General features: G+C 65.1%; 1 protein-coding gene across 7 annotated transcripts in view; it reads left to right on the forward strand.

The window, feature by feature from the left end:
- Window positions 1-23,280, forward strand: part of SBNO2 (strawberry notch homolog 2) — a 47,244-nt gene that overhangs the window by 22,749 nt on the left and 1,215 nt on the right. For 4 of the 7 annotated variants that reach the window (XM_061190873.1, XM_061190871.1, XM_061190872.1 and 1 more), the window contains 27 exons: window positions 10,253-10,414; window positions 11,584-11,667; window positions 11,955-12,051; window positions 12,383-12,537; window positions 12,647-12,780; window positions 12,861-12,951; window positions 13,050-13,193; window positions 14,786-14,903; window positions 15,183-15,288; window positions 15,708-15,861; window positions 16,587-16,763; window positions 17,265-17,362; window positions 18,156-18,238; window positions 19,146-19,337; window positions 19,572-19,741; window positions 20,289-20,420; window positions 20,883-21,018; window positions 21,093-21,205; window positions 21,338-21,409; window positions 21,521-21,629; window positions 21,735-21,809; window positions 21,897-22,043; window positions 22,119-22,213; window positions 22,286-22,378; window positions 22,536-22,667; window positions 22,884-22,960; window positions 23,062-23,252. In XM_061190873.1, coding sequence (XP_061046856.1) covers window positions 10,253-10,414; window positions 11,584-11,667; window positions 11,955-12,051; window positions 12,383-12,537; window positions 12,647-12,780; window positions 12,861-12,951; window positions 13,050-13,193; window positions 14,786-14,903; window positions 15,183-15,288; window positions 15,708-15,861; window positions 16,587-16,763; window positions 17,265-17,362; window positions 18,156-18,238; window positions 19,146-19,337; window positions 19,572-19,741; window positions 20,289-20,420; window positions 20,883-21,018; window positions 21,093-21,205; window positions 21,338-21,409; window positions 21,521-21,629; window positions 21,735-21,809; window positions 21,897-22,043; window positions 22,119-22,213; window positions 22,286-22,378; window positions 22,536-22,667; window positions 22,884-22,960; window positions 23,062-23,252 — 3,337 coding nt within the window. Of the gene's footprint in view, window positions 1-5,656; window positions 5,830-10,252; window positions 10,415-11,583; window positions 11,668-11,954; window positions 12,052-12,382; window positions 12,538-12,646; window positions 12,781-12,860; window positions 12,952-13,049; window positions 13,194-14,785; window positions 14,904-15,182; window positions 15,289-15,707; window positions 15,862-16,586; window positions 16,764-17,264; window positions 17,363-18,155; window positions 18,239-19,145; window positions 19,338-19,571; window positions 19,742-20,288; window positions 20,421-20,882; window positions 21,019-21,092; window positions 21,206-21,337; window positions 21,410-21,520; window positions 21,630-21,734; window positions 21,810-21,896; window positions 22,044-22,118; window positions 22,214-22,285; window positions 22,379-22,535; window positions 22,668-22,883; window positions 22,961-23,061; window positions 23,253-23,280 lie in introns of those variants that run through there. The other 3 variants (XM_061190876.1, XM_061190877.1, XM_061190875.1) reach the window with 3 other exon arrangements.

Below are 23,280 nucleotides of genomic sequence, written 5' to 3' on the forward strand. Positions count from 1 at the left end.
GCGGTTTTCTCTGCCCGCCGCCGGCCCGTGAGGAGACCCTTGGCCTCCAGGAGAGGAAGGGCCAGTGGGTTCAGCATCCAGGGCACCCGGCCGACGGCCCAGGACCCTCTCCCCGCCCACCGCGGCCCCACGTCTCTGGCTCGGCCGCGGGCTGGCGGCTGACGGGCCTCCTGTCCACCGTGTCCTGGGCACGGCTCCGTGTCCAGACTTGCTCCCCCGCTGGGGCGTCCCTGCTGGGTGGATGAAGCCTTTGGGGGTGTCCCGGCTCCTGCGGCCGCCCGCCTGGCCTCGCTCCGCCCCCCACTCACCCGCTCCCGCGGCTCCCCCAGCTCTGCGAGGAGTCCACGTGGCTTCCGAGCCCAGAAGCCCCCGGGGCGCCGCGTCCGCTCTTTGCTGCAGGTGGGGAAGCGCGCCCCGTGTTGGAGGTTGCTCATCCACCCCACAGATGCTCGCTGAGAGCGGCCGCAGCCCACCCGCCCTCCAGCTGCCCTTGCTGGGGGCGACTTGGACCCAGATCTCCCTTTAGAGCAGCGAAACCTTCTTCAAACGAAATCTCACCTCACTGCCAACCGTGGGGTCAGACAGATGTGAGACCACAGTTCAGCCAGGCTGAGGGTCTGAGGCCCTGTGGTCAGCCTCCTCCACCTCCCCCAGGACCCTGGGCCTGTGGGCCAAGCCAGGACGGAGTCCAGAGCGAGCCTGGCATTCAAGGCTCTTCCCAGCCCAGCCCTGGCCCGGTGGGTCCACCACAGACGCCTCTGCTCCTGGTTCAGACTGAGTGACGTCGCACGGGGGCCGGCACAGGGACAGCCCCAAAGACGTCCCCGTCCTGATCCCGGGACCTGTGGATCTGTCACCTCACAGGGCAGAGGGGACTTTGCAGGTGGGATTAAATTAAGGCCCCTGAGATGGGGGTGACCCTGGATTCCCTGGGGGGCCCAGTGTCATCACAGGGTCTTTTTTTTTTTTAATATATATATATATATTTTTAAATTAATTAATTAATATATGTTTGGTTGCATTGGGTCTTTGTTGCTGCGCGCGGGCTTTCTCTAGTTGCGGCGAGTGGGGGCTACTCTTCATTGCGGTGCGCAGGCTTCTCATTGCGGTGGCTTCTCTTGTGGCAGAGCACGGGCTCTAGGCGTACGGGCTTTGGTAGTTGTGGCACGCGGGCTTCAGTAGTTGTGGCATGTGGGCTCAGTGGTTGTGGCTCACGGGCTCTAGAGTGCAGGCTCAGTAGCTGTGGCGCACAGGCTTAGTTGCTCCGCGGCATGTGGGATCTTCCTGGACCAGGGCTCGCACCCGCATCCCCTGCATTGGCAGGCGGATTCTTAACCACTGCACCACCACAGAAGTCCACAAGGTCCTTATGAGAGGGAGGCGGGAGGGTCAGAGGCAGAGAGAGAGGGGAGATGCTGCGCTGCTGGCTGTGAGGATGCAGGAGGGGCCGCGAGCCAGGGATGCGGCGCCTCTAGAAGCTGGAAAAGGCGGGAACCGATGCTCCCCTGGAGCCTCTGGAAGGAACCGGCTCTGACAACCCAACTCAGACTTCTGACCTCCAGAACCATAAAGTAATAAACGTGTGTTGTTTTAAGCTGTGAAGTTTCTAGTTTTATTACAGCCGCTTCACCACGTGAAGCCCTCATGAGGCCCATGGCACACCGTTGAAGTGTTCACTCCTGTTTGTACATCAGAAGGAGTTGGAATGGGGAATCCAGAGCTGGGCTGGGGGCAGGCAGTGAATAGAAACCCACAGGCCTTAACACACCTCCTGGTTACTGAACTTGAGCTCTGAGTTTCCTAGCAGCCAAAGCGAAAAGAGAAAGGAGATGTGTTGTGTGACTCTTGCTGCCTACCAGGAGAAAGCTTCTCCCCGACTTCCCTTTTGGGCCGGGAGCAGTTCCCTGGGGGCTGCACACAAGCCGGCCCAGGCCAGGACCTTTGGTGAGGGTCGAGCCGGCCTCTGTGTGGGGTCCCCATTTCCCAGGTACTTGGGAAGGATCTCTAGCCGGAGGGACTCTGCCCTGGGGAAAGTGGAGAGCCAGTCCGGTCCCTGCTCTGGGGCAGCTCTGCTTCACTGGACAGTCCTGGCCATCAGACCTGGCACCCATTGAGCCCCCAGAGCCGGGGCCCTGGGTTCCAAGTGTGGGAGGGGAAGTGCACCCAGGGGTTACCTGAAAATTTCGGCTCTGACGCTCTTGCCTACACATTACACGTAGCATCTTACGTAGCCGAGGCCAGCGTCGCAGGGCAGAAATTAGCCCTGGTGCAACACAGGTGACCACACCCCTGTACACCCATGGGTGCGCTGAGGCTCCGAAGAGAACCGGCCAGGCGTCTGTAGGGTGCCCCACACTGGGAGGGGGTCTGCGTCCCTGGCAGGAGGCCCACAAACACGGCACGTTGTCTTCAAGGCCCTGTGTCAATGCGTCTCGTTGCTGATGGGTTGACCTTGACCCCTGGTGAGGCAGCGTCCTCTGGGTCCCCCCACTGTGCACTGTCCTTCCCGCCCTCAGGTTGGCACAGAGTTGCTCAGGCCCTTACACCCCTTACACCTTGAGGGGCCCCACGTGGGGTCTCCCACCCCAGGGTGTAGTACGTGTTGGGGGGTGTGGACCTGTGGCTTTTATTTTTTAATTGAAATGTGACTTGCATTTCATACGATTCAGCAGTTTTAGTGCATTCACAGTGTTGCGCAGACATCACCTTTGTCCAAGTCCAGAGCATTCCATCCCCCCAAAGAAACCCCATCCCCCTTAGCAGTCACCCCCTCCCCCTCCCCCTCCCCCATCCCGACACCACAAGTCCACTCTCTGTGTCTGTGGATCGGCCTGTTCTGGACGTTTCCCATCAGTGGAATCACACACTGTCCGTCCTTCTGTGTCTGGCTTCTCTCGCTGAGCGTCGTGTTCTCAGGGTCCGTCCACGTTGTAGTGAGTGTCGGGGCTTCACCCCTTTGCGTGGCTGAGGGACGTCCCCGTGTGTGGGGGGACACGTGTGTGTATGTGTTTGTCCATCGATGGACACTTGGGTCGTTTCCGCCTCTCGGCTGCCATAAATCATGCTGGTGTGGACGTGCGTGTAGACTTCAGTGTGAGCGTGTGTTCCAGGTGTGGCTGACTCTTACTGGGAGGGCTGTTTGGGGCCCTGTTGGAGTCGGGGTTGGGGGGGTGCCCAGCCTTCCAAATGCCCCCCGAGGCCTTGTGCCTCCAGCTCTTGCTGCCCCTCCCCCTCCAGGCCCTCCTCTGGGTTCTCCCCACCCTGGTTTCTCTGGGGTCCTGGCTGCAGGGGTGGCCGTCCCGCCCTCCTTCACTGCCCCCGAGTGCCGAGCCCCGCTGCAGCCCCCGGGATCAGGTGCTGCCCTCCTCCCAAGGCCCCCTGGACCCTCGCGTCTTGGCCGGGCCCCGGGGAGGGCTCTTTCCGGTGGGCTGAGACCCCCTCACGCAGTCGCAGTCGGCAGGGCAGGTGTGCGCCCTGAGGGTCCCTCCAGGTATCTCAGGTGGGCCCTGCGTCCACCCGATAAGGACACTTTCCGTCTGCCAGCCCAGGCTTCTGGGAAGCAGGATGAGGTCACAGCTCAGAAAAGTGCTTTGCAAACTATGGGCAACTCCCCACACAGAGAGGGGTCGGCGACGTCCACTGCTCCGCGAACGGATTTCCACAGGGTCGGAGGCTTGGCCTACCCCGCCAGCAGGCTCCTGGCGATTTCTGGCGCTGGCAGGGCGCGGTACAGGGCTGCTTCCCACGGGAAGCCCTTGGGTCACGCGGGGCCACGGCCAAGGCCCCCCGCCCTGGGGTCCGCACTCCCTCCGCAGGCTCCAGGGGAAGGTCCATCCTGCTTCTCCCAGCTCCTGGGGCCCCAGGCGTGGGTGTGTCACCCCACCTCTTCCTCCGTCTCCACGTGGTCTTCTCCTCTCTGTCTGTGTCCAGACCTCCCTCTTTTTAGGGCACCAGCCGTTGGCTTAGGGCCCGCCCTGCTCCAGTGCGACCACATCTTCGTTGACTACATCTGCAGCGACCCCATTTCCAAAGGAGGTCCCGACATGGGCCGCGCTCGCCCCTCTGTGGCCAGCCAGGGGGCAGCCTAGGGACCAGCGAGCATCCCGCCGGCCGGGCAGCCCCACGGATTGGACGCGCTGGCCCGACAGGGCCGACCAGCCATCTGGTGATGAGATACAGGGGGCAGAGAGTCCAAGTTTAGAAACTGCTGGCAACCTGACCAGTATCCTGCTGCTGAAATCTAATCACAAAAAGTTTGTCTCTGTCTGCGGATCTGCCTGTCCTGGACGTTTCCCATCAATGGAATCACACCCTGTGTGTCCTTCTGTGTCTGGCTTCTCTCACTGAGCATCGTGTTCTCAGGGTCCGTCCACATTGTAGTGAGCGTCGAGGCTTCACGTGGCTGAGTGATGTTCCCATGTGTGGAGGGACCATGTGGTGTTTATCCGTCATCCGCTGGTGGACACTTAGGTTGTGTCCACCTTTGGCTGCTGTGGACGTGTGTCTCCGTTGCCCCTGGTGGGCGCCTGGCAGTGGAATCAGGGTCGTGGGGTGACTGTGACTGTTTTCCGAGGACGCTGCCCCGTTTCACGCCCCCACCGGCCGTGTAGGGGTTCCGATTTCTCCACCTTCTCCCCACACTGGTCCCTGCTGGCTTTGTGGGTCCAGCTGTCCGGGCGGGTGTGAAGTGTGTCCTGCTGGTTTCGGGTTGTGTTTCCCCGTTGCCTGACAGTTTGCGTGTCCTTCCTCCCCTTGTTGCCATTTGTACACATTCCTCACCTGCGGCAGTGGCCGCCGGCCATGTTCCCCCCCCCGCCCCCCGCCGGCTGTGGGCTGGAGACAGGTGAGGGCTGCAGCATTGGGCCGAGGTCTCCCTGACCCCAGGGACCCTCCCCAGTCAGAGCTCTGGGGTGCTGGGCAGCTGCAGGGAGTCCCATGGGCCCGCTCGCTCCTCTCGGCTGCGTATCCGCACAGAACCGTCCTGGGATGGGGGTGATCGAAAGAAACAAACAGGACGGGCACCGGGCCTCAGGGCTTTGTGCCCCCTGCCGCTGGCCCTGTCTGCGTCCTGCCCTCTGTTCTGGGCTGCGGGTTGCAGGGGCTGACGCAACAGGGAAGAGCAGCGTTTCGGGGACAGCCAGAACGCTCGCCAAGGCTGGAGGAGGAGGAGCAGGGCGGGGCCCGGGGCCCCATGGGGGTGGCCCTCCAGGTGGGGCCACAGCACGGGCAAAGGCCCTGGGGCGGGCCCTGTGAGGCACTGGAGGCGGGCTCTGGGACAGTGAAGGTCCAGGCTGAGGAGCTGAGGGCAGGCCAGGAGGGCGTGGGGGGCACGAAGGGGGCAGCCAGCCTAGGTGATGCGGGGACCTCTGAACCTCGAGTCTCTGCTGTGGGCATCCCAGGGGCAGCCGTGGTCCCTGCTAGGCCCAGCTGGGCACGTGCTTTGGGGGGACAGTGGTCTGGGGGAAACTGAGGCCGGGGCCAGGAGAGCGCCCGGGGCAGGCAGGGGGCGAGCCAGTGGCAGCCGGCGGGCGTTGTTGACAGCCGGTCTGTGGTAGATTCCGCCCCGTTCAGTAATTCTCCGCGCTTTGCCAGTAATCGTCCTGACTTACCAGGCAGGCATCATTTCCTGAAAGTCAGCTGGCCTTAGGGGAAGTAGGCGCAGGCGGTGACTAAACCAACATGCAAATGCGGCCGGGCGGGCTGAGGGCTGAGGGCCGGCGGGCTGAGCCACCCGCGGTCATGAGGCAGCTGCTCCCACCGCTTTCTCGGGACCCGGCGGCCACCATGTCCCAGCTGCGCTTCTGGCTGCAGTTTGCAGCCCTCGGCAAGGTAACCCTGGGCTCCTGCCTGGCGAGGGGGGCCGGGCTGGAAGGGCCCGTGGGAACCGCCGGGAACAGCCGGGCTGGGGGCGGGGGGAGGGCTCCCCCAGCCCGCTCCGTCTGGCTTTTTTTGGCAGCGAGGGTGACCCCGCTGGAGTTTTCCGAGCAGACCCACGTTGACTGTGGGGACAGCCAGGGAGGGCAGGGGGCTGCAGGGGGCTGGAGCCGTCCCACCTGGAGTCGCGTGGGCGCTCCGTGTCCTGGGATGGTGGCAGTGGCTCTGTGGGCCGGGGCGGGGCATGGTTTGAGACGGGCTCTGATTGGGCAGGTAGGATCGGTCCCCGTCCCTCCGTCTCTCTGTCTCTCTGTCCCTCCGTCCCTCCTCAGGGCCCCCGCCCAGGGCCAGTGAGAGGACCTGTGTCCGAAGAGTGTTTCTGGGGTCGCTTTCCTGGCTGGGAGGGGGTGCTGAGCAGACCCAGAGCCAGGTCCAGTCTGGGGGCCATCCTGTCCCAGCCTGCTGGGCGGTGGCAGAGATGAGGTGGGGGAGTCACTGCGTGGGCAGCTCCTCACTGGTCCAGGGTCCCCGACATGCTGAGAGGCAGTAAGCACAGTGGGCGACCCTGTGCCCTCCTGGCCCCTCAGAACTGTCGGGGTAACCAGCCAGCTCCCCCGCATTGGGGCCTGCAGTGGGAAGAGCAGGGCGGGGGCCTGGGATCCTGGAGGAGTTCCAGGTGGGGACGCAGGTCGGGAGGTGAACCCGGGGAGGGGTGGACACAGGCTGCCGGGTTGGGGGCTCTGGTGAGGGCCTGGGAGCTACAGCCCTGCCCTGACCGGGCCCTGGGGACCCAAGGAAGGTGATTCTGGGTTTGGGTCATCTTGGAGGTCTCCTGTGGCTGCTGGGAGTCAGGTCCCAACACTGGTAGGCAGCCTACCGGGGGGGTCCACTCTCACTCCCATCCAGCCACCCACCCTCCACGGTGGGGAGGGGGAGGGACCTCGGGAGCCCCACCCCCACCCCCTGGGGACCCAAGTGAGGCCCACCTCCCTTTGCCCCCGAGGATCCAGGGGCCCCCAGACGATGCCGGCTGCCCATCAGGGCATCTGGTGGAGACGATGTCCACAGACTGGGGAGAGAGCACCCACTTTCTTAATAAATTATATTTTTTAGAGCAGTTTTAGATTTATAGAGAGGCTGTGAATCAGTTCAGAGGGTCCCCGTGTGCCCACGACCAGCCCCTCGGCGCCGCCTACGTCCCAGCTGATGGGCCCGTGTTCATACGTCGTCCTCAGCCTGAGTCCACGCTTCCCCACATCGCCTCTGCCCCAGGACCACTGTGGCACCAGGGCCCCCAGGCTGTGCCGGTGTCGCCCGCTCTCCTGGGGTGGGCTGGGGCCCTGGGCAGTCGTGGGGAGCCCGGGCTGGGACTCCTGCAGGACGTCCCCAGTCTGGGTTTGTCCGGTGTTTTCTCGTTGTCTCACTGGGGCCATGGGTTCCCCAGGGGAGACCTCGGAGGGGAGGTGCCCTTCCCAGCCATCACCCCAAGGGTCTCTGCTGCTGACCTTGACCTGACCTCCTGGCTCCTCCACGGGGGGCTTCTTCACCTGCGCGCTGTCCTCCTGGGAAGGGTCTCCGTGCTCAGCCCTCACACAGGGTGGCCCCTGAGCGCCCCTTTCAGCCCCTGCCTCTGCCATCTTCGGGGCTGGCCCCCGAGGTCCCGCCCGGCTCCCTGCCCACTGCCCAGTGACTGTTTCACCTTTGGGAAGCAGGCCCACCTCTCAGGGCTCCAGGGCCCGGGGTCATCGTCACCCTGACCAGGCTCGGCAGCGCTCGCTGGGAGGGCCACGCTGGTCCCAGAGAGATTTTAGCAAAGACAGCTGTCCCCGCCTGTACCCGGACCCCACCCCAGCCAGCCTTCGGAGTCTCTGGGGGTCACTACCCCATGTCACTTCATGGGGTCCGGGCGGCCAGCTTCTGCAGCCCACCCTTCCCTGGCATTGTCCATGAGGCTCGGGATGTGCCACCTCTGACCCCAGCTGACCGGGGGTGGGGTAGGGAGCAGGCCTCGGGGTCAGCAGAGCCAGACCCACTGCCGCCGCCTCAGCGTCCCCCGAGATGGATGCTCTGGCCTGTTGAGTCGCCAGGCTCTCGCATGGGGGTGCAGGGTGCCCCAAGGAGCATCATGGAGCACCTGTTCCCTGCTCTGGGGTTGGCATTCCCCTCCTGCTTCTTCCCGGGCCTGAGCCAGTCCTGCTAGACACTGCCTGCCACGCCCCCATCTCCTCGCCTGGACTTGCCCAGGTCGCCAGGTCCTGCAGCCGCAGGCGGTGGGGGGAGGTTGGGGTCTGCCCCCCTTCCGTGGGACCAGACTGCGCGCGGCCAGGGGGCAGGGGCCAGGAGGGGCCTGGCGGGCAGGGCGCCCTCCTTACAAACCGCCGGAGCCAGGGCACCCTGGGCAGTGGGAGGCGTCCACAGGGGGCCCCCAGCCTTGTACCAGCTGAGCGGGCCCCACCCCTTCCTGCCAGGCCCGCTGTCCTTTTCGCACAGCGGTCTCAAGCCTGCTTGTTGGGGGTTGTGCACGCACCAGCATCTGAGCACGGGGTGCTGGGGAAGCTGGACAGTGTTGCCTGGACGGCCCCGCACCCCAGGGCATGGGGGGCTGATCCCCATGCAAATCAGTAGGAGGGGAGCCCCAGAAACATGGCCCTTGAGGGGCCGTGGGGCAGGACTGGGCACTGGCTGAGATCAGGGGCCTGTTCTCGGTGACCTGGGACTGCGGAGACCTGCCCTCCACCCCCAGAAGCCAGCTCAGCTGTGGCCTCCAGGCCTGAGCTGGGCACATCGGGTGGACCCTAGGCCCAGGCCCACCCTTCCTCCCCGGAGTCCACTGATCTGAGCCCCCGGGGCCCCGAGACCCCCACCGGTCAGCCCTGCCCGCCCTCCTGGCCTTCTCTCACTGGTTAATGGGACACCACACCCTCTGTCCCAGCCCGCCCGGCCGCGGCCTTCCAACAGCCCTGATGGGCTGAGATGTGTGAACAGTACACGGGGCCGGGGGCTCCCAGAGGGCCGCTCTCCCTCCTCCTTGGCCCCTGCCCTGCTCGGGAAATGCTCCCGCTGATGGGCCCGCTGTGGCCACAGCCCACCTGGCTCCACCCATGGCAGGCAGGCGGGGGTGGGGGGCCTGCACCTTCCCCAGCTCTGGGCACGGGGGGCTGTGCTGCACTGCCCTCCCCAGGTGGCAGGCGGCATGGGCACCGTGACCCAGCGGGGCACCGCAGGGGACCCTGGTCCAGAAGCCCCAAGGGGCTGGCTCTGCATGTCCCCACGTCCAGCACAGGCCAGTCACACTCAGGAGCTCCATGCCTGCGACCAGGGCTGGGAGGGAGGGAGGCCGGTACGGGAACCCCCGGCGCTGCACCCGATTCCCTTTGTTTATTTATTTTTATTTATTTATTTCGGCTGCGTCGGGTCTTAGTTGCGGCACATGGGCTCTTCGTTGCGGCACACGGGGTCTTCGTTGCAGCACGCAGGCTTCTCTCTAGTTGTGATGTGCTGGTTTTCTCTCTCTAGTTGTGGCGTGCGGGCTCCAGGGCGCGTGGGCTCTGTAGTTTGCGGCACGCAGGCTCTCTAGTTAAGGCGCACAAGCTCAGTAGTTGTGGCGTGCGGGCTTAGTTGCCCCGCGCAGCATGTGGGATCTCAGTTCCCCACCCAGGGATCGAATCCCCGTCCCCTGCATTGGAAGGTGGATTTTTTACCACTGGACCACCAGGGAAGTCCCCCGATTCCCTTTAAATTTAGGTTGAGAAACTGTAGCCTCCACAGCAGCAGATGTCTCCTGAAGCTGTGGCGGTCCGTGCGTCCTGGCATCCCTACACAGGTGTCACCTCCTCCACGGCGATGGGCCAGAGCAGGCACGCGGTGTCCGTCACCTCCTCCCGGTGTCCCCTGAGTAGAGTCCAGCGCAGAGCCTGTGGGGTCTGGTTTCTCTCACCTCCACTTGCCTTTTTCCTTTTTTTTTTTTTCAAACAGCTTTATTGATATGATTCACATACTGTAAAACTGACCCATTTGAAGTGCATAATTCAGTGTTTCCAGTGCATTCGCAGAGTCGGGCAACCATCACCTCTGTTTAGTTCCAGAACATTCTCATGGCCCCAAAAAGAAGCCCTGTCCCCATCAGCAGTCACCCCACGCCCTCCCCAGTCCCTGACAACCAGGAACCCCCTCTCTGTCCCTTTGGATTTGCCTGTTCTGGACGTTTCCCATGAATGGAATCACACACCTTCTGCGTCTGGCTTCTCTCACTGGGCGTCGTGTTCTCAGGGTCCGTCCACGTTGTAGTGAGTGTCGGTGCGTCACCCCTTCCTGTGGCTGAGCAGCGTCCACCGCGTGGCTGGGCCTCACAGCTGCCCTCAACCGGCCTGTCTTGCAGGACTCCTCATACCTCGATGACCTCTCTAATGCCTCCATCTTCTCCTCGTCCGTGGACTCCCTCTCGGACATCGCAGACACACCTGACTTCCTGCCCGCCGACAGCCTCAGCCAGGTGCCCACCATCTGGGACGTGAGCACTGGCCCCTCCGCCCACGACAAGGTCAGTGTGCCCCATCCTCGGCCGAACAGACACGGAGGAGGGTGTCGCTCGAGGGTGCTCATGTCTCCCATGTAGGCCAGAAGATGCAGGGGCTCCCCGGGGGGAAGAGGGGCTCCGGGGAGCCCGGCATACACTAGTGGACACCGGTGGGCATATGCCTAGCTGCCCTGATGGGTTCAGTGCCCATGAAACCCCCGGGCCCTCGGGAAGGGTCTGGGCCCAGTCTGGAGCTGGCAGGGGGATACGAAGTGCCCAGAGTAGGTGCGGCAGGCGACCCAGGCCCGTCCTCGCCTTGCCAGGGCCCTCCTACCGGCTCCCAGCCTCCCGGGGAACCTGAGGTCCAGGCGGGCAGCTGAAACGCCACGCCCACTGCTGCTGCGGCCAGCCCTGCCTGCGGGAACCTGAGTCAGCCTTCCAGGAACCTGCGTCTGCGGCTGTTTGTTTTCGTTAATTCAAAAAAAAAAGGGAGAGGGAATTGAGAGTAGGTTTCAGACCTCCCTGTACCTCACTTCCATTTTATTTTCGTTTCAAAAAAACTTTGTTTTTTTTCCTTCCAGTTTTATTGAGATGTGATTGACATACAGCAGTAAGTTTAAAGTGTACATACAGAATGATGATTTGACTTGCATACATCATGAAATGATGATGACAATAAGTCAGTGAACATCCATAGTCTCATATAGATACAAAATTAAAGAAATAGAGGGAATTCCCTGGCGGTCCAGTGGTTAGGACTTGGCACTTTCACTGCTGAGGGCGTGAATTCAGTCCCTGGTCAGGGAACTAAGATCCCACAAGCCACACAGTGTGCCCCCCCCAAAAAAAAAGAAAATTAAAGAAGTAAAAACCATATTTTTTTCTTTGTGCCGAGAACCCCTAGGGTTTACTTTCTTAAGAACTTTCATATATAACGTACAGCAGTGCAAATTCTATTTATCATGTTGTACGTTGCATTCCTAGTACCTATTTATCTAGTACTTTATGTATCCCTAGTACTTATGTATTTACCAGATCTAGGTGGGCGGGCAGCAGGAAGGAGGCCGGTGGCCAGCTGAGGGACTTGAGGACCGCGAGGCGAGCCCCCCTGGAGGCCAGGGGCCCATAGAGGCACTTCCTCCTCACCTGTGGCCTGCAGGCTCATGCCTACTCTCCCTGCCTCTCCCCTCCAGCTGTTCCTGCCCAGCGGGCCGTTTACAGGCCTTGAGGACCCTGTGTCCTCTCTCTCCAGCACCCCACTTCTCGTCAGCTACCAGGTGAGCCAGGCCCCTTCCCTACCCCTGCCCACCCCTCCTGGGGACCAGGGAGGGCCACTCACTCAGGCACCTGCTGTATGCGGGCCCTGGGCCGGCTTAGAAGTATGGTCTGCCCGTTATACAGATGGGGAAACTGAGGTCCCAGGGAGGCACCATGCTAGGAGGGGGGACCTCTCCCTATCACTCCGAGTCACTGGGCTGGCTGGTGGACCAGGCTCCTGCCCCTGGCGGGGAGGCTGGCGTGGTGCAGGGAACAGTACCCCAGCGTGACAGCACCTTGCCCTCAGTCTCAGAGTCAGCCCGAGGAGGACGATGAAGCCGAGGAGGATGAGGCGGAGGAGCTGGGCCACGCGGAGACCTACGCCGACTACGTGCCGTCCAAGTGTGAGTGTCCTGTGGGAGAAGACCCCCAGCAGCGGCCACCGGGCTGCACAGCCTCACGGGGTCTGCGTCCTCTGGCCAGGGGCGCCCATCCCCGGGATCCCTGATGGTCCCAGGGTTCCTTAAACCGCCAAGGCAGGTGTGGGAGCTGTGGGAGGGCTCCGGAGGGGCGGTTCTGTAATCGGGGTTGTGCTGCTTACTCGGCACAAAACCGGAGATAGGCGGAGGGGGCAGTGGAGAGGTCAGCCGCCTTCCCGCTCTGCACCTATGGGCCACGCCCCCGACCCTGTCCAGACCACACCCCGACCTGCCCCCCCTCACCATGCCCCTCTAGCCAAGCTTGGGAAGCAGCACCCGGACCGCGTGGTGGAGACCAGCACGCTGTCCAGCGTTCCGCCGCCGGACATCACCTACACCCTCGCCCTGGCCTCCTCCGACAGCGGGGCCCTTTCCGCCCTGCAGCTAGAGGCCATCACCTACGCCTGCCAGGTGATCCCGGGGTCTCCCAGCAGGTCTGCGTCCGGTGTGGGGGGAGGTTCTCAGTGCCCACCCTGACCCTGCCGCACGCTGACCCCCGTCTCCTCCCCCACCCCCGCAGCAACACGAGGTCCTCCTCCCCGGTGGGCAGCGCGCGGGCTTCCTTATCGGCGATGGCGCGGGTGTGGGCAAGGGCCGCACGGTGGCCGGCATCATCCTGGAGAACTACCTGCGGAGCAGAAAGAAGGCCTTGTGGTGAGCTGTCCCTCCCTGGGCGCGGGGCGGGCCGGCAGGTGGGCAGGGGGTTCCTGAAGCCTGCTGGCCCGCACCCCCAGGTTCAGCGTCTCCAACGATCTCAAGTACGACGCGGAGCGCGACCTGCGGGACATCGCCGCCCCTGGCATCGCGGTGCACGCGCTGAGCAAGGTGGGTGGCCCGCAGCCCCTCGCCTGGTAGGGGTGGGGGTCCCGGAGCGCGGGCGTGGCTATGCCCCGGCGAGCACCGATGCCCGGCCCTCTCCCCAGATCAAGTACGGCGACAACACTACCTCAGAGGGCGTCCTCTTCGCCACCTACTCCGCCCTGATCGGGGAGAGCCAGGCAGGCGGGCAGCACCGCACGCGCATCCGGCAGATCCTGGAGTGGTGCGGGGAGGCCTTCGACGGCGTGGTATCCTGGCCGCGACGAGGGGGCGGGGCCGAGCGCAGGGGGCCGGGAGGGGCGGGGCCGAGCGCAGGGGGCCGGGAGGCCTTGGTCCTGGCCGGCGCTGGAGCGAGCGGAAGCGCGGGAGGAATTCCCGGCAGGGAGGGCCTGGTGGTGCAGGCTCGCCCTCAGGGACCGCTGTTACCCGCCCCTGGCCGTCTGGCTCGGCCTCCTGGCTCCAGCCGGCCGGACCCGTAACCACAGGGTCGGGGTGGTATTTGCTGTGACACCGCGGGCGGCGGGGCCGGAGGTCTCGGGGCGCAGAGCACTTCCGCCCCCGTCCTTGTCCGGCCCCCAAGCTGGTCCCACCCAGGCTCCGTGGGGGCGGGGCGGGAGGCAGGCCAGGAGAGCCAGAGCACAGCTAGGCCAGAGGCCCCGCTGCTCTAGCTCTGCCAGCTGCTGTGGGTCCCAGGCCCTTCCTGACTGGGCCGAAGCCCCAGGCGTCTCCCTCCTTTGCTCTTCAGCCTGAGATTACTTTCTTTTTGCTCCCACCAAACTGTAGGAAACAAAGCATAGGAAAGTCCACCAGGGACTGCCCTGGTGGTCCAGTGGTTAGGACTCCCCGCTTCCGATGCAGGAGGCACGGGTTTGATACCTGGTCGGGGAACTGAGATTCCGCAAGCTGCCTGGTGTGGCCAAAAAAGAAAAAAAGGAAAGTCCATCAAGCTGTAGGGAAAAGAAGTATAGAAGACTATAAGGTAGAGTCTGATGCTTGTCTGGTGTTAACGTTTTCTTGTTTCACACATTCTTCTTACCAGTAACAGCCTTCAGGCCAACCCCCCTCGGCCTTCTCCCCAGCTGCTCCCCACCTCCACACACACACACACACACACACACACACACACACACGCAGTGAGATGCCACAGCTTCCCCTGGGGATTTCTGCAGGGGCCCTTAGAGGACCCTCGGGCTCTATCTCCCTGGGATTCACCCTTGTTCCCAGAAGTGGGGTGACTGCACTTTCCCGAAGCTCCGCTCACTCCCTCCGATGAGACAAGGCCTGTGGGCCCTCTGTTCACGAGGCATAGTCTGTTCAGAGCTCCCATGAGCCAGAAGAAGCAGCAGGGTTGCTGATGCTTCTGGGCGCCCAGTGTCAGGTGACACCTCAGCTCAGCAACAGCAGCATAAAAAAATAGCAATGTTAATCTCACACCTTGGGGGCTGCCTGACGGCATCAGGCTAACCTCACTCGTGTTTCCACTAATCCTCCGTCGAACCCCTATACACGTATGGACACGTGCGCGTGTGTGTGGCACTCACACCTTGTCTTTCAGGTAGGTTCGTGACAGACATACTTGTCTGTAACTTGCTCTTTTTCCCCTGAAAACATTAATTACTTTCTGTGTCTTCCAATTCCCGTCCGCGTTGTTCGGGGCCTAGAGGCTGTTTCCCTCTGGCCTTGGTGGCCTCACACACCCCAAGGACCCTACCCCATGGCCAGATCCCCCCAGGCACCTTCCGGAGTTCCCCCCAACCAGGAAGGGACCACTTAGGGCGTCGTGGTGGGTCTGTGGGGCGGCCCGCCTTCCAGAACAGTCCTTAACCCACGCCCACCCCAGATTGTGTTTGACGAGTGCCACAAAGCCAAGAACGCCAGCTCCACCAAGATGGGCAAGGCCGTGCTGGACCTGCAGAACAAGCTGCCCCTGGCCAGGGTGGTCTACGCCAGCGCCACAGGTGAGGGCCTGGTCATTGATGAGCGAGCGATGCCTGCCCTGGCGCAGCTGTGTGTGGGAGGGAGTCGGGGAAGCGTCCAGTTTGCAGCCCAGCTCCTGCCAGGCCCTGTTCTCAGACACCAACCCCCGTCAGGGGCCTCCCCTCTGCCAGCTGGCTGTGGGCACTTTCCCAAGAGGCTCAGGTCCCCATTCCTGGCCCTCGTGCCATTTCTGGGGCCACACCTGAGGCCCCCGACCTTCCCAGGTCAGAGGAGCTGACGGTGGCTCCCCCCTCCCCCAGGTGCCTCTGAGCCCCGGAACATGATCTACATGAGCCGCCTGGGTATCTGGGGCGAAGGCACGCCCTTCCGGACCTTCGAGGAGTTTCTGCATGCCATCGAGAAGAGGTGTGCTCTTTACCCCCATGCCCATCCCCCACGTGATGGGAGCGGGGGCCAGGTGTCACCCTCACCCCTGCCCATGCTCCTCTGGCAGCCAGAGAGATCTTAAAATGCAAATCCCATCCTTTCTCTGCCTAGTACTTCCCATCGGTCTCGGGGGGAAAGGGCCCCCTCCCCAGTTTTCCTGCTCCTGTGCAGGCCCCTCCTTGGTCCAGGCAGACCACCTTCTGTCTGTTTCCAAGGCCCACCAGGCCCTTGGTGGCCACAGGGCCTTTGCAAGTGCTCTCTGCTCCATGCACCTGGCCCTTCCTCACTCTCCAGGGCTCAGTGCTGGGTGACAGCCCCTCCCCGGGTCGCTCTGTCCCTGGGTGGAACCTAGCATGTGGTCCCAGGCCATTGCCCAGGCAGCCTGTGTTCACCCGCAGGGGTGTGGGCGCCATGGAGATCGTGGCCATGGACATGAAGGTCAGTGGCATGTACATCGCACGCCAGCTCAGCTTCTCCGGCGTCACCTTCCGCATCGAGGAGATCCCGCTGGCCCCGGCCTTCGAGCACATCTACAACCGGGCGGCCCTGCTGGTGAGCCTCTGACTGAGTGGACAGCCTGCGTGTCCCCTTGGAGTTACGCCCCTGTCACCTTCGGCGTCTGCCCTTAAGGACACCACGGGGATTAGTCAGACTGTGGACGGGAGGGCGCAGCTGGCCCACCCCCCTCGGTCTTTGGCAGGAGCCCAGCATCTTGATCCTGTTCAAGTTGGGGATTCTGTACGGACTGTACGACCACGTCCCCGCCTCCCCTCCCCACGATTTCGTGAGCACGTTGCCCCCAGGACAGGACCCAGAGCTGGTGGCCGTTTTCAGTCTGTCTCCGTGGGGCCGTCCTGGGCGCTGCGGGGTGGGCAGCACCTCCCTGGACCCACCTGCTCGCTGCCTGGATCCCCCCAGTGTGACAGCCACAGATGCCCCAGACATGGCCCGGTGTCCCCTGGGGGCAGGACCGCCCCGGCGAGACCCCTGGTCTGAAGTGTGGAGAGTCAGAGGCCGCTGGCAGGGAGGGAGGGTGTCCCCGCCGCCTCGGGAGGCAGTGTCCACTCGCCCCTGGGCTGCACAAGCGCCATTCCACCACGGCGTCACCAGCATCACACTTGTTGTTTCTTAATATTTCCGACCGTCCAGCTATCGCCAGGGCCTCCTTGTTGCTCTACTTACACCCCCCTTCCCTGGCCCACATTTCCACGGGGCGAGGGCAGCCGGGGTCCGGGCAGAGGCGGTGGTAGTGAGCTGAGCCGGGCGTGTCATTGCAGTGGGCCGAGGCCCTGGGCGTGTTCCAGCAGGCAGCCGACTGGATCGGCCTGGAGTCGCGCAAGTCCCTGTGGGGCCAGTTCTGGTCGGCCCACCAGCGCTTCTTCAAGTACCTATGTGTTGCCGCCAAGGTGCGCCGGCTGGTGGAGCTGGCCCGGGAGGAGCTGGCCCGGGACAAGGTGAGCTGGGCTGTGCCGGGCCCCCTGCATCCCTGTGTCAGGGGCGAGTGGGCAGAACCCGGCACGCCGTGTCAGCCTCACGATCGCAAAGGAGCCTGCGCGTGGCTGGGTCGAACCTGCAAGGATGGGGCTGGTGAGGGCGATGCTGAGGCCCGGAAGGTTCTGGTCCCGCCTTGCCCCAGGCTCCTCCTGTGCAGGCTGGGCTGGCAAGTCCCCAGGAAGAACAGGGCAGAGGATGGGGGTAGGGGTCCAGGAGCTGAGGCTGGCTGTGGGCTGCCAGGTGGACTTTCCAGGTGGATCTGGGCTTGTCGGGGCCTGGCAGCCCGAGGGACACGGGTGGGAGGAGGGAGAGACTGAGGCCCGCCCTGGGTTTCGGCTGCCCTGGGTTTGGGCTGCCGGGACAGGGCGGGTGTGGGGCCTGAGGCTTCCCTGGTGGCCCCTCTGGGGCCGCACTCCGGGGCTGGTGGGCAGGGCTCTGCTCACCACCACCCACTCCCGCAGTGCGTGGTTATCGGGCTGCAGTCCACGGGTGAGGCGCGTACCCGGGAGGTGCTGGGCGAGAAGGAGGGCCAGCTTGATGGCTTCGTGTCCGCTGCCGAGTGAGTGATGCCTGCGGCCCGGGGGGGAGGGTGGGGGCTATGCCGGGGACCCCTCCCTGTGCGACCCACCCTGGGGCCGACCTGTGGCCTGGCTCTGCCTGTGTTCCCAGCCTAGGGAGCGGCCCCAGCCCTCAGTGACCTTAGGCCCAGCTCGCGTCGTAGAGCCAGAAAGGGTAACCGTGGGGACCCCAGGACTCGGAGGGCGCTGGCCAAGGGTCCCAGGGCTTTAGAATGAGGCTTCCCGGCGCCCGTACCCACCCCACCATGTGGGAACCGTGCCGTGTCAAGGACTGCACTGATTTTAGGGACTGGCCTTGGTGGTCCCCGAAGCCCCTGGCCTCCGTTCCCACCCTGGGTGAGGGTCCCAGCACGAGGCCCCTTGCCTGGCTCGCCTCATCCTGGCCCCTCCCCCTCAGCCCAGCGTCACCTCCCTTCCCCTGGGACCCCATCCTGGGAGCCACCCCCCCGGCCCTCAGAGGCCGTCAGCGCGTGTGGGCAGAACTGTGGGCCCTTTGACGGCGGGAGTCCCACCCAGCTTCCCACCCACGCTCTGTCCATTGCCCACCACGTGTGGGTGGGACCCCGGGTGGGACCCCGCTCCCCCCCCCCCGCTCCCCCCGCCCCCATGTCCTTGCAGCTCCTTTCCCCTCCCACCAACCTTCTCTGAGCCCCTGCACCCAGACCCACCCGTGGGGCCCCCTGGCGCTGGGTGTCCCCACCAGAGCAAACCCACACACGGGACCCAACCCCTCCAGGTCTCCCAGTGAAAATAAACTCTGCTTCTCACTTTCAGAGGCGTCTTTCTGTCGCTAATTCAGAAGCACTTTCCTTCAACCAAGAGGAAGCGAGAGAGAGGACCGGGCAGTAAGCGAAAACGTAAGCGCCCGCCGCCCGCCTGGACCTCGGGCGCCTTGTGGCCTCCTCCCTTGCTCCTGCCGCCTCCCTCCGGCCTCCCTCCTTTCTGAGCCTTGATCTGGGTCGGCCCGTCACTCCCGCTGCCCCCTCTGCTGCTGGCTGCACAGCCACGTGGCCTGACCCCTGATGCCCTCCCCAACCTTCCAGGGCAGCTGCTCAGTCAGCTAAAAACCCCAGCGCTGCAGGATGGGGGTGTGGCTAGCGCATCCCCACGGCCTCTAGCCTCACCCCCAGAAGGCGGGGCCTCGCGCTCCCCAGGTGAAAGTGAGCCCGAGGCCGAAACCACACTGGTCCAGGGACTAGGGTGGAGCCCTTAAAAGCACCCCGGGACGGGGGAGTGGCCTCATAGCACCTTCTGGCATGCACTGCCCGCTGTTCCTCTAGGCAAAGACTGAGCATCCACTCCCAAGGGGGAAGTAGGGCTCAGAGAGGCCAAGCAACTTACCTGAGGGTACACGGCCAGCCTTGGGGGGCCCAGTCCTGCCCCTCCCATTTCCTGGGACCGGCCTTCCGGGTGTCCTGGAGGGTTGCCTAGTTACGTAGGCCCCTGGACCGCCACCCCATCAGGGCCTGGGCTCATCCTCTGGCCGACCCACCCAGGGCCGCCCTGTGAGGGTGGGCGTGTGGCCTCCCCAGGCACCACCCGAGGACACACTGCCGTGTCAGGAAGTCTGGCGGGGGTGTTAGAGGTGCCCCTTTACGCCACCCCCCGGCCACCAGCAGAGCCCAGACCTGCCAAAGGTGGATGGAGCAGGGTGCTCCGGCCCTGAGCCCTGACCATCCTGGCACCCGGGCCTGTCCCCGGACCGTGCCGCCAGGACAAAGGCGCGGGGCCAGGTGGAAGTGACTCCTGGCTGCTCCCCTGCAGGGCGGCCGCGGGGCCGCGGGGCCAAGGTGCCCAGGCTGGCGTGTGACGCAGCGGGCGTGATCCGCGTCAGTGACGACAGCAGCACGGAGTCGGATGGCGGCCTGGACAGCGACTTCCACTCCTCCCCCGAGTCCCTGATGGACGACGACGTGGTCATCGTGGACGCCATCGGGCTCCCGGCCGACGACCGCGGTGAGGCCCGTGGCCGCCCCCATGCCCTCCCCCCACGTCCCTGCTTCTCAGGCTCCGAGTGCAGGGGTCGGGGCGTGCGGCTGGGCAAGGGCTGGTGGGGCTTAGGGAGAAGGTTCTGGACCCCTGGCTCAGCCCCGCTCCCCAGAGACCCCTGTCATCCTCAAGGGCCAGGGCTGGGAACAGGGCCTTGGGCAGGCGGCCTGGCCAGTCCCCCCTGACCCTCTGGCCCCACAGGCCCCCTGTGTCCCCCACCGCGGGACCTGCATGGCCCCGGTGTCCTGGAGCGGGTGGAGCGGCTGAAGCAGGACCTGCTGGCCAAGGTGCGGGCGCTGGGCCGGGAGCTGCCCGTCAACACCCTGGACGAGCTCATTGACCAGCTTGGGGGTCCGGAGTGCGTGGCGGAGGTGAGCTCTGGTGCCCCCTGGTGGCCAGCTCGGCGGTGGCGGGTGGGGGGGGCGGCTGCTGGGTTCAGCGTCCCGTGTCCTGCTCTACCCCTTCAGCCACTGCCACCCAGCTCCACACCCACCTCCCCCGCACGCCCCCCTGGGCCAGGGCTCCCAGCCCGGGCCTCCGGGGTCTGGGTGTGCTCTCGAGCCCCAAGCCTGACCCCTGACCCCGTCCCCCACCCTGTTCCCCCTCCCGTCCTTCCTTCCCCCTGTGTTCCTGTGCTCTTTCCTGGGACATTCCTCTGGTGCCACCTCAGGTTCATCTTGGCCCAGGCGGCTGGATTGCCATAAAAAAACTTGGGAAGATGCAGTGAACATTCCTGCTTATGGCCCCGTGGGCACCCGAGCCTGGCAAGAGGCCGGGTCCTGGCAGCCCCCTGCCACACACACCCAAGAGCCCCAGGGTCCCAGGTGGGGGGATAGGGAAACTGAGGCCCACGGGGACCAGCCCCTGGGCGACCACGGCGGCTGACAGCCTGTCCCCTCACCCCCACCACGGCCACAGATGACCGGCAGGAAGGGCCGCGTAGTGTCCAGGTCCGACGGGACAGTGGCCTTCGAGTCCCGGGCGGAGCAGGGCCTCTCCATCGACCATGTGAACCTCAGGGAGAAGGAGCGCTTCATGAGCGGAGAGAAGGTGGGGTGCGGGGCTGTGCCTGGAGGGCACCCCTGTGCAGCTGCGCGTGGGCCGGGAGGCACAGGGGTCCCGAGCGGCTGCCTGGAGGACCACCAGCCGTGTGTGGGGGTGTGTGCTCTGCTTCTGTGCCTGCGTGGGGCCCTCACAGCGCCCCCCCGGCCGGCCCTGCCTTCAGCCCGAGTCGCACATGCCGTGTGTCGGTGCCTGGCCCACCGCTTCTCTGGGCTGCCCCGTGGGAGCTGATGTCCACAGGCCAGGCAGACACTCCAGGGGTGACCCGGGATGGTCCAGATTCCATTCTAAGCCCTCGGAGACATGTTCACGGACACACACGTCTGAACTTCCTGTGTGGGTCACCCCAAATGCAGCCAGTTGACCCAGGGCACACAGGGTGCGGGGCGAGGAGGAGCAGGCTACCTGCCCTGCCGCCCCGCAGACCTGTCCCCGTCCACGTCCCTCTAGCTCGTGGCCATCATCTCAGAGGCCTCCAGCTCCGGCATCTCCCTCCAAGCCGACCGCCGGGTCCCGAACCAGCGGCGCAGGGTGCACATGACACTGGAGCTGCCCTGGAGCGCCGACCGGGCCATCCAGCAGTTTGGTGAGCCACGCCCCCGCCCCAGGCCACCCCACCCCGGGGCCTGCCTGGTCCCTAAAAGCCCTTTCTGCCTCCAGGCCGGACCCACCGCTCCAACCAGGTCTCTGCGCCTGAGTACATCTTCCTCATCTCGGAGCTGGCCGGGGAGCGCAGGTTTGCCTCCATCGTGGCCAAGCGGCTGGAGAGCCTGGTGAGTCGGGGGGCAGGGGGGGCCGGGGGGGCTGGGCGGGGGGCTGGGCGGGGAGGCTCCCTGGGGAGGGCGGAGGGCGCAGGGAGGAGCAACACGTGGGCAACGTGTGACCGCTTTCCCCATCCTGGGCAGGGGGCTCTGACCCACGGGGACCGCCGAGCCACCGAGTCCCGTGACCTGAGCAAGTACAACTTTGAGAACAAGGTACCCGAGGGGGGGTGGCCCAGGAGAGGAGGGTCCCCGGGGTGCCAGGACCCCGAGACCTGGGGTGCCCCAGCCTCTGACGCAGCCCGCGGCCCTCACCCCTCCCCACAGTACGGCGCCCGGGCGCTCAGCTGCGTCCTCACCACCATCCTAAGCCAGACAGAGAGCAAGGTGCCGCTGCCCCAGGGCTACCCTGGAGGGGACGCCGTCTTCTTCCGCGGTGAGCTGGTGGACCCTCCCCACACACCCCAGGGGGACACGGGTGATGAGGGGGAGCCCCTGTGGGGTGGGGCGGGCAGGCGTGCGAGGCTCTCCTTCCCCACAGACATGAAGCAGGGGCTGCTGTCGGTCGGCATCGGCGGGCGCGAGTCCCGGTCCGGCTGCCTGGACGTGGAGAAGGGTGAGTCCCACGCCCCCGGCCCCGCACCTCCCGGGTGGGCGGACGGGGAGGGCCGGCCTGACGCAGCCTGAGGCCCCCTGTCACCAGCAGACTGCTCCATCAGCAAGTTCCTCAACCGCATCCTGGGGCTGGAGGTGCACAAGCAGAACACGCTCTTCCAGTACTTCTCCGACACCTTCGACCACCTCATCGCCGCCGACAAGAAGGAGGGCAAATACGACATGGGCATCCTGGGTGAGCCCCGCTGGGGATGCCCTTCCCCCGGGCCCGGCCCCCAGACCGGCTGCTGACCCCACTCGCCCTCCCCAGACCTGGCCCCCGGCATTGACGAGATCTACGAGGAGAGCCAGCAGGTGTTCCTGGCCCCCGGGCACCCGCAGGATGGGCAGGTGGTCTTCTACAAGGTGAGTGGCTGCACCCGCCCGCCCCGCCCCCACCCCTCACCCCCACCCCCCCTGACGCCCGCGTGCCCGCAGATCAGCGTGGACCGCGGCCTGAAGTGGGAGGAGGCCTATGCCCGGTCGCTGGAGCTGATGGGCACCCACGATGGCTTCTACCTCTCCTACAAGGTGGGCCCCCCAGCAAGCCCCCAGCGCCCCCTCACGGGCAGGACCCCGGCCGGTGGGCTGGGAGGGGAGGGCGGCGGCCCGCGCGGGCCCGCACACCGTGGGGACCCCTGCCCGGCACATGCGATGCAGCCCCAGCCTCACGCACGCCCCCACCCAGGTCCGCGGCAACAAGCCCAGCTGCCTCCTGGCCCAGCAGAACCGCGGCAAGCTCTTCACCGTGTACAAGCCCAACATCGGGCGGCAGAGCCAGCTGGAGACCTTGGACAGCCTGTGCCGGAGGTTCCACCGGGTAGGCCCCGACGGCCCCGCAGTGCGCCCCCACTGTGCCCCTGGCGCGCCCGTCTCCTGCAGACCCCAGGCCGGCCCTCCACCTCCATGCTCCGCTGCCCTGGCCGCCAGGTGCAGGATGAGCGGGCCTGGGGCCTTCAGATCTCCTGTTCCCCGCCTGCGCGCTGGGGAGCGCGGACAGGCCGCAGTCCAGGGGCTCAACCGGCTGTGTCCGCAGGTGACAGCGGAGGAGGCCAGAGAGCACTGGGAGAGCAGCTACACCTTCTCGCTGACGCACTGCAGCCACACCACGTGGTGAGGGCCCAGGGCAGCCTGGGGGGAGGGGGGGGTGTTGGGGGGGCTCGCCCACGCCCACGCCCGTGCAGCAGTTGGTCTGAGCCGTGGTCCCCGCGCAGGAACCGGCACTGCCGGCTGGTGCAGGAGGGCAAGGACTGCGCACAGGGCCTGAGGCTGCGACACCACTACATGCTGTGCGGCGCCCTGCTGCGCGTGTGGGGCCGCATCGCCGCCGTCATGGCCGACGTCACCAGCAGCAGCTACCTGCAGATCGTGCGCCTCAAGACCAAGGACAAGAAGAAGCAAGTTGGTGAGCGGTGGGCGCGGGTGGGGCGGGG

This window comes from Eubalaena glacialis, chromosome 4 (genome assembly GCF_028564815.1).
Source record: "Eubalaena glacialis isolate mEubGla1 chromosome 4, mEubGla1.1.hap2.+ XY, whole genome shotgun sequence".
Classification (NCBI taxonomy): domain Eukaryota; kingdom Metazoa; phylum Chordata; class Mammalia; order Artiodactyla; family Balaenidae; genus Eubalaena; species Eubalaena glacialis.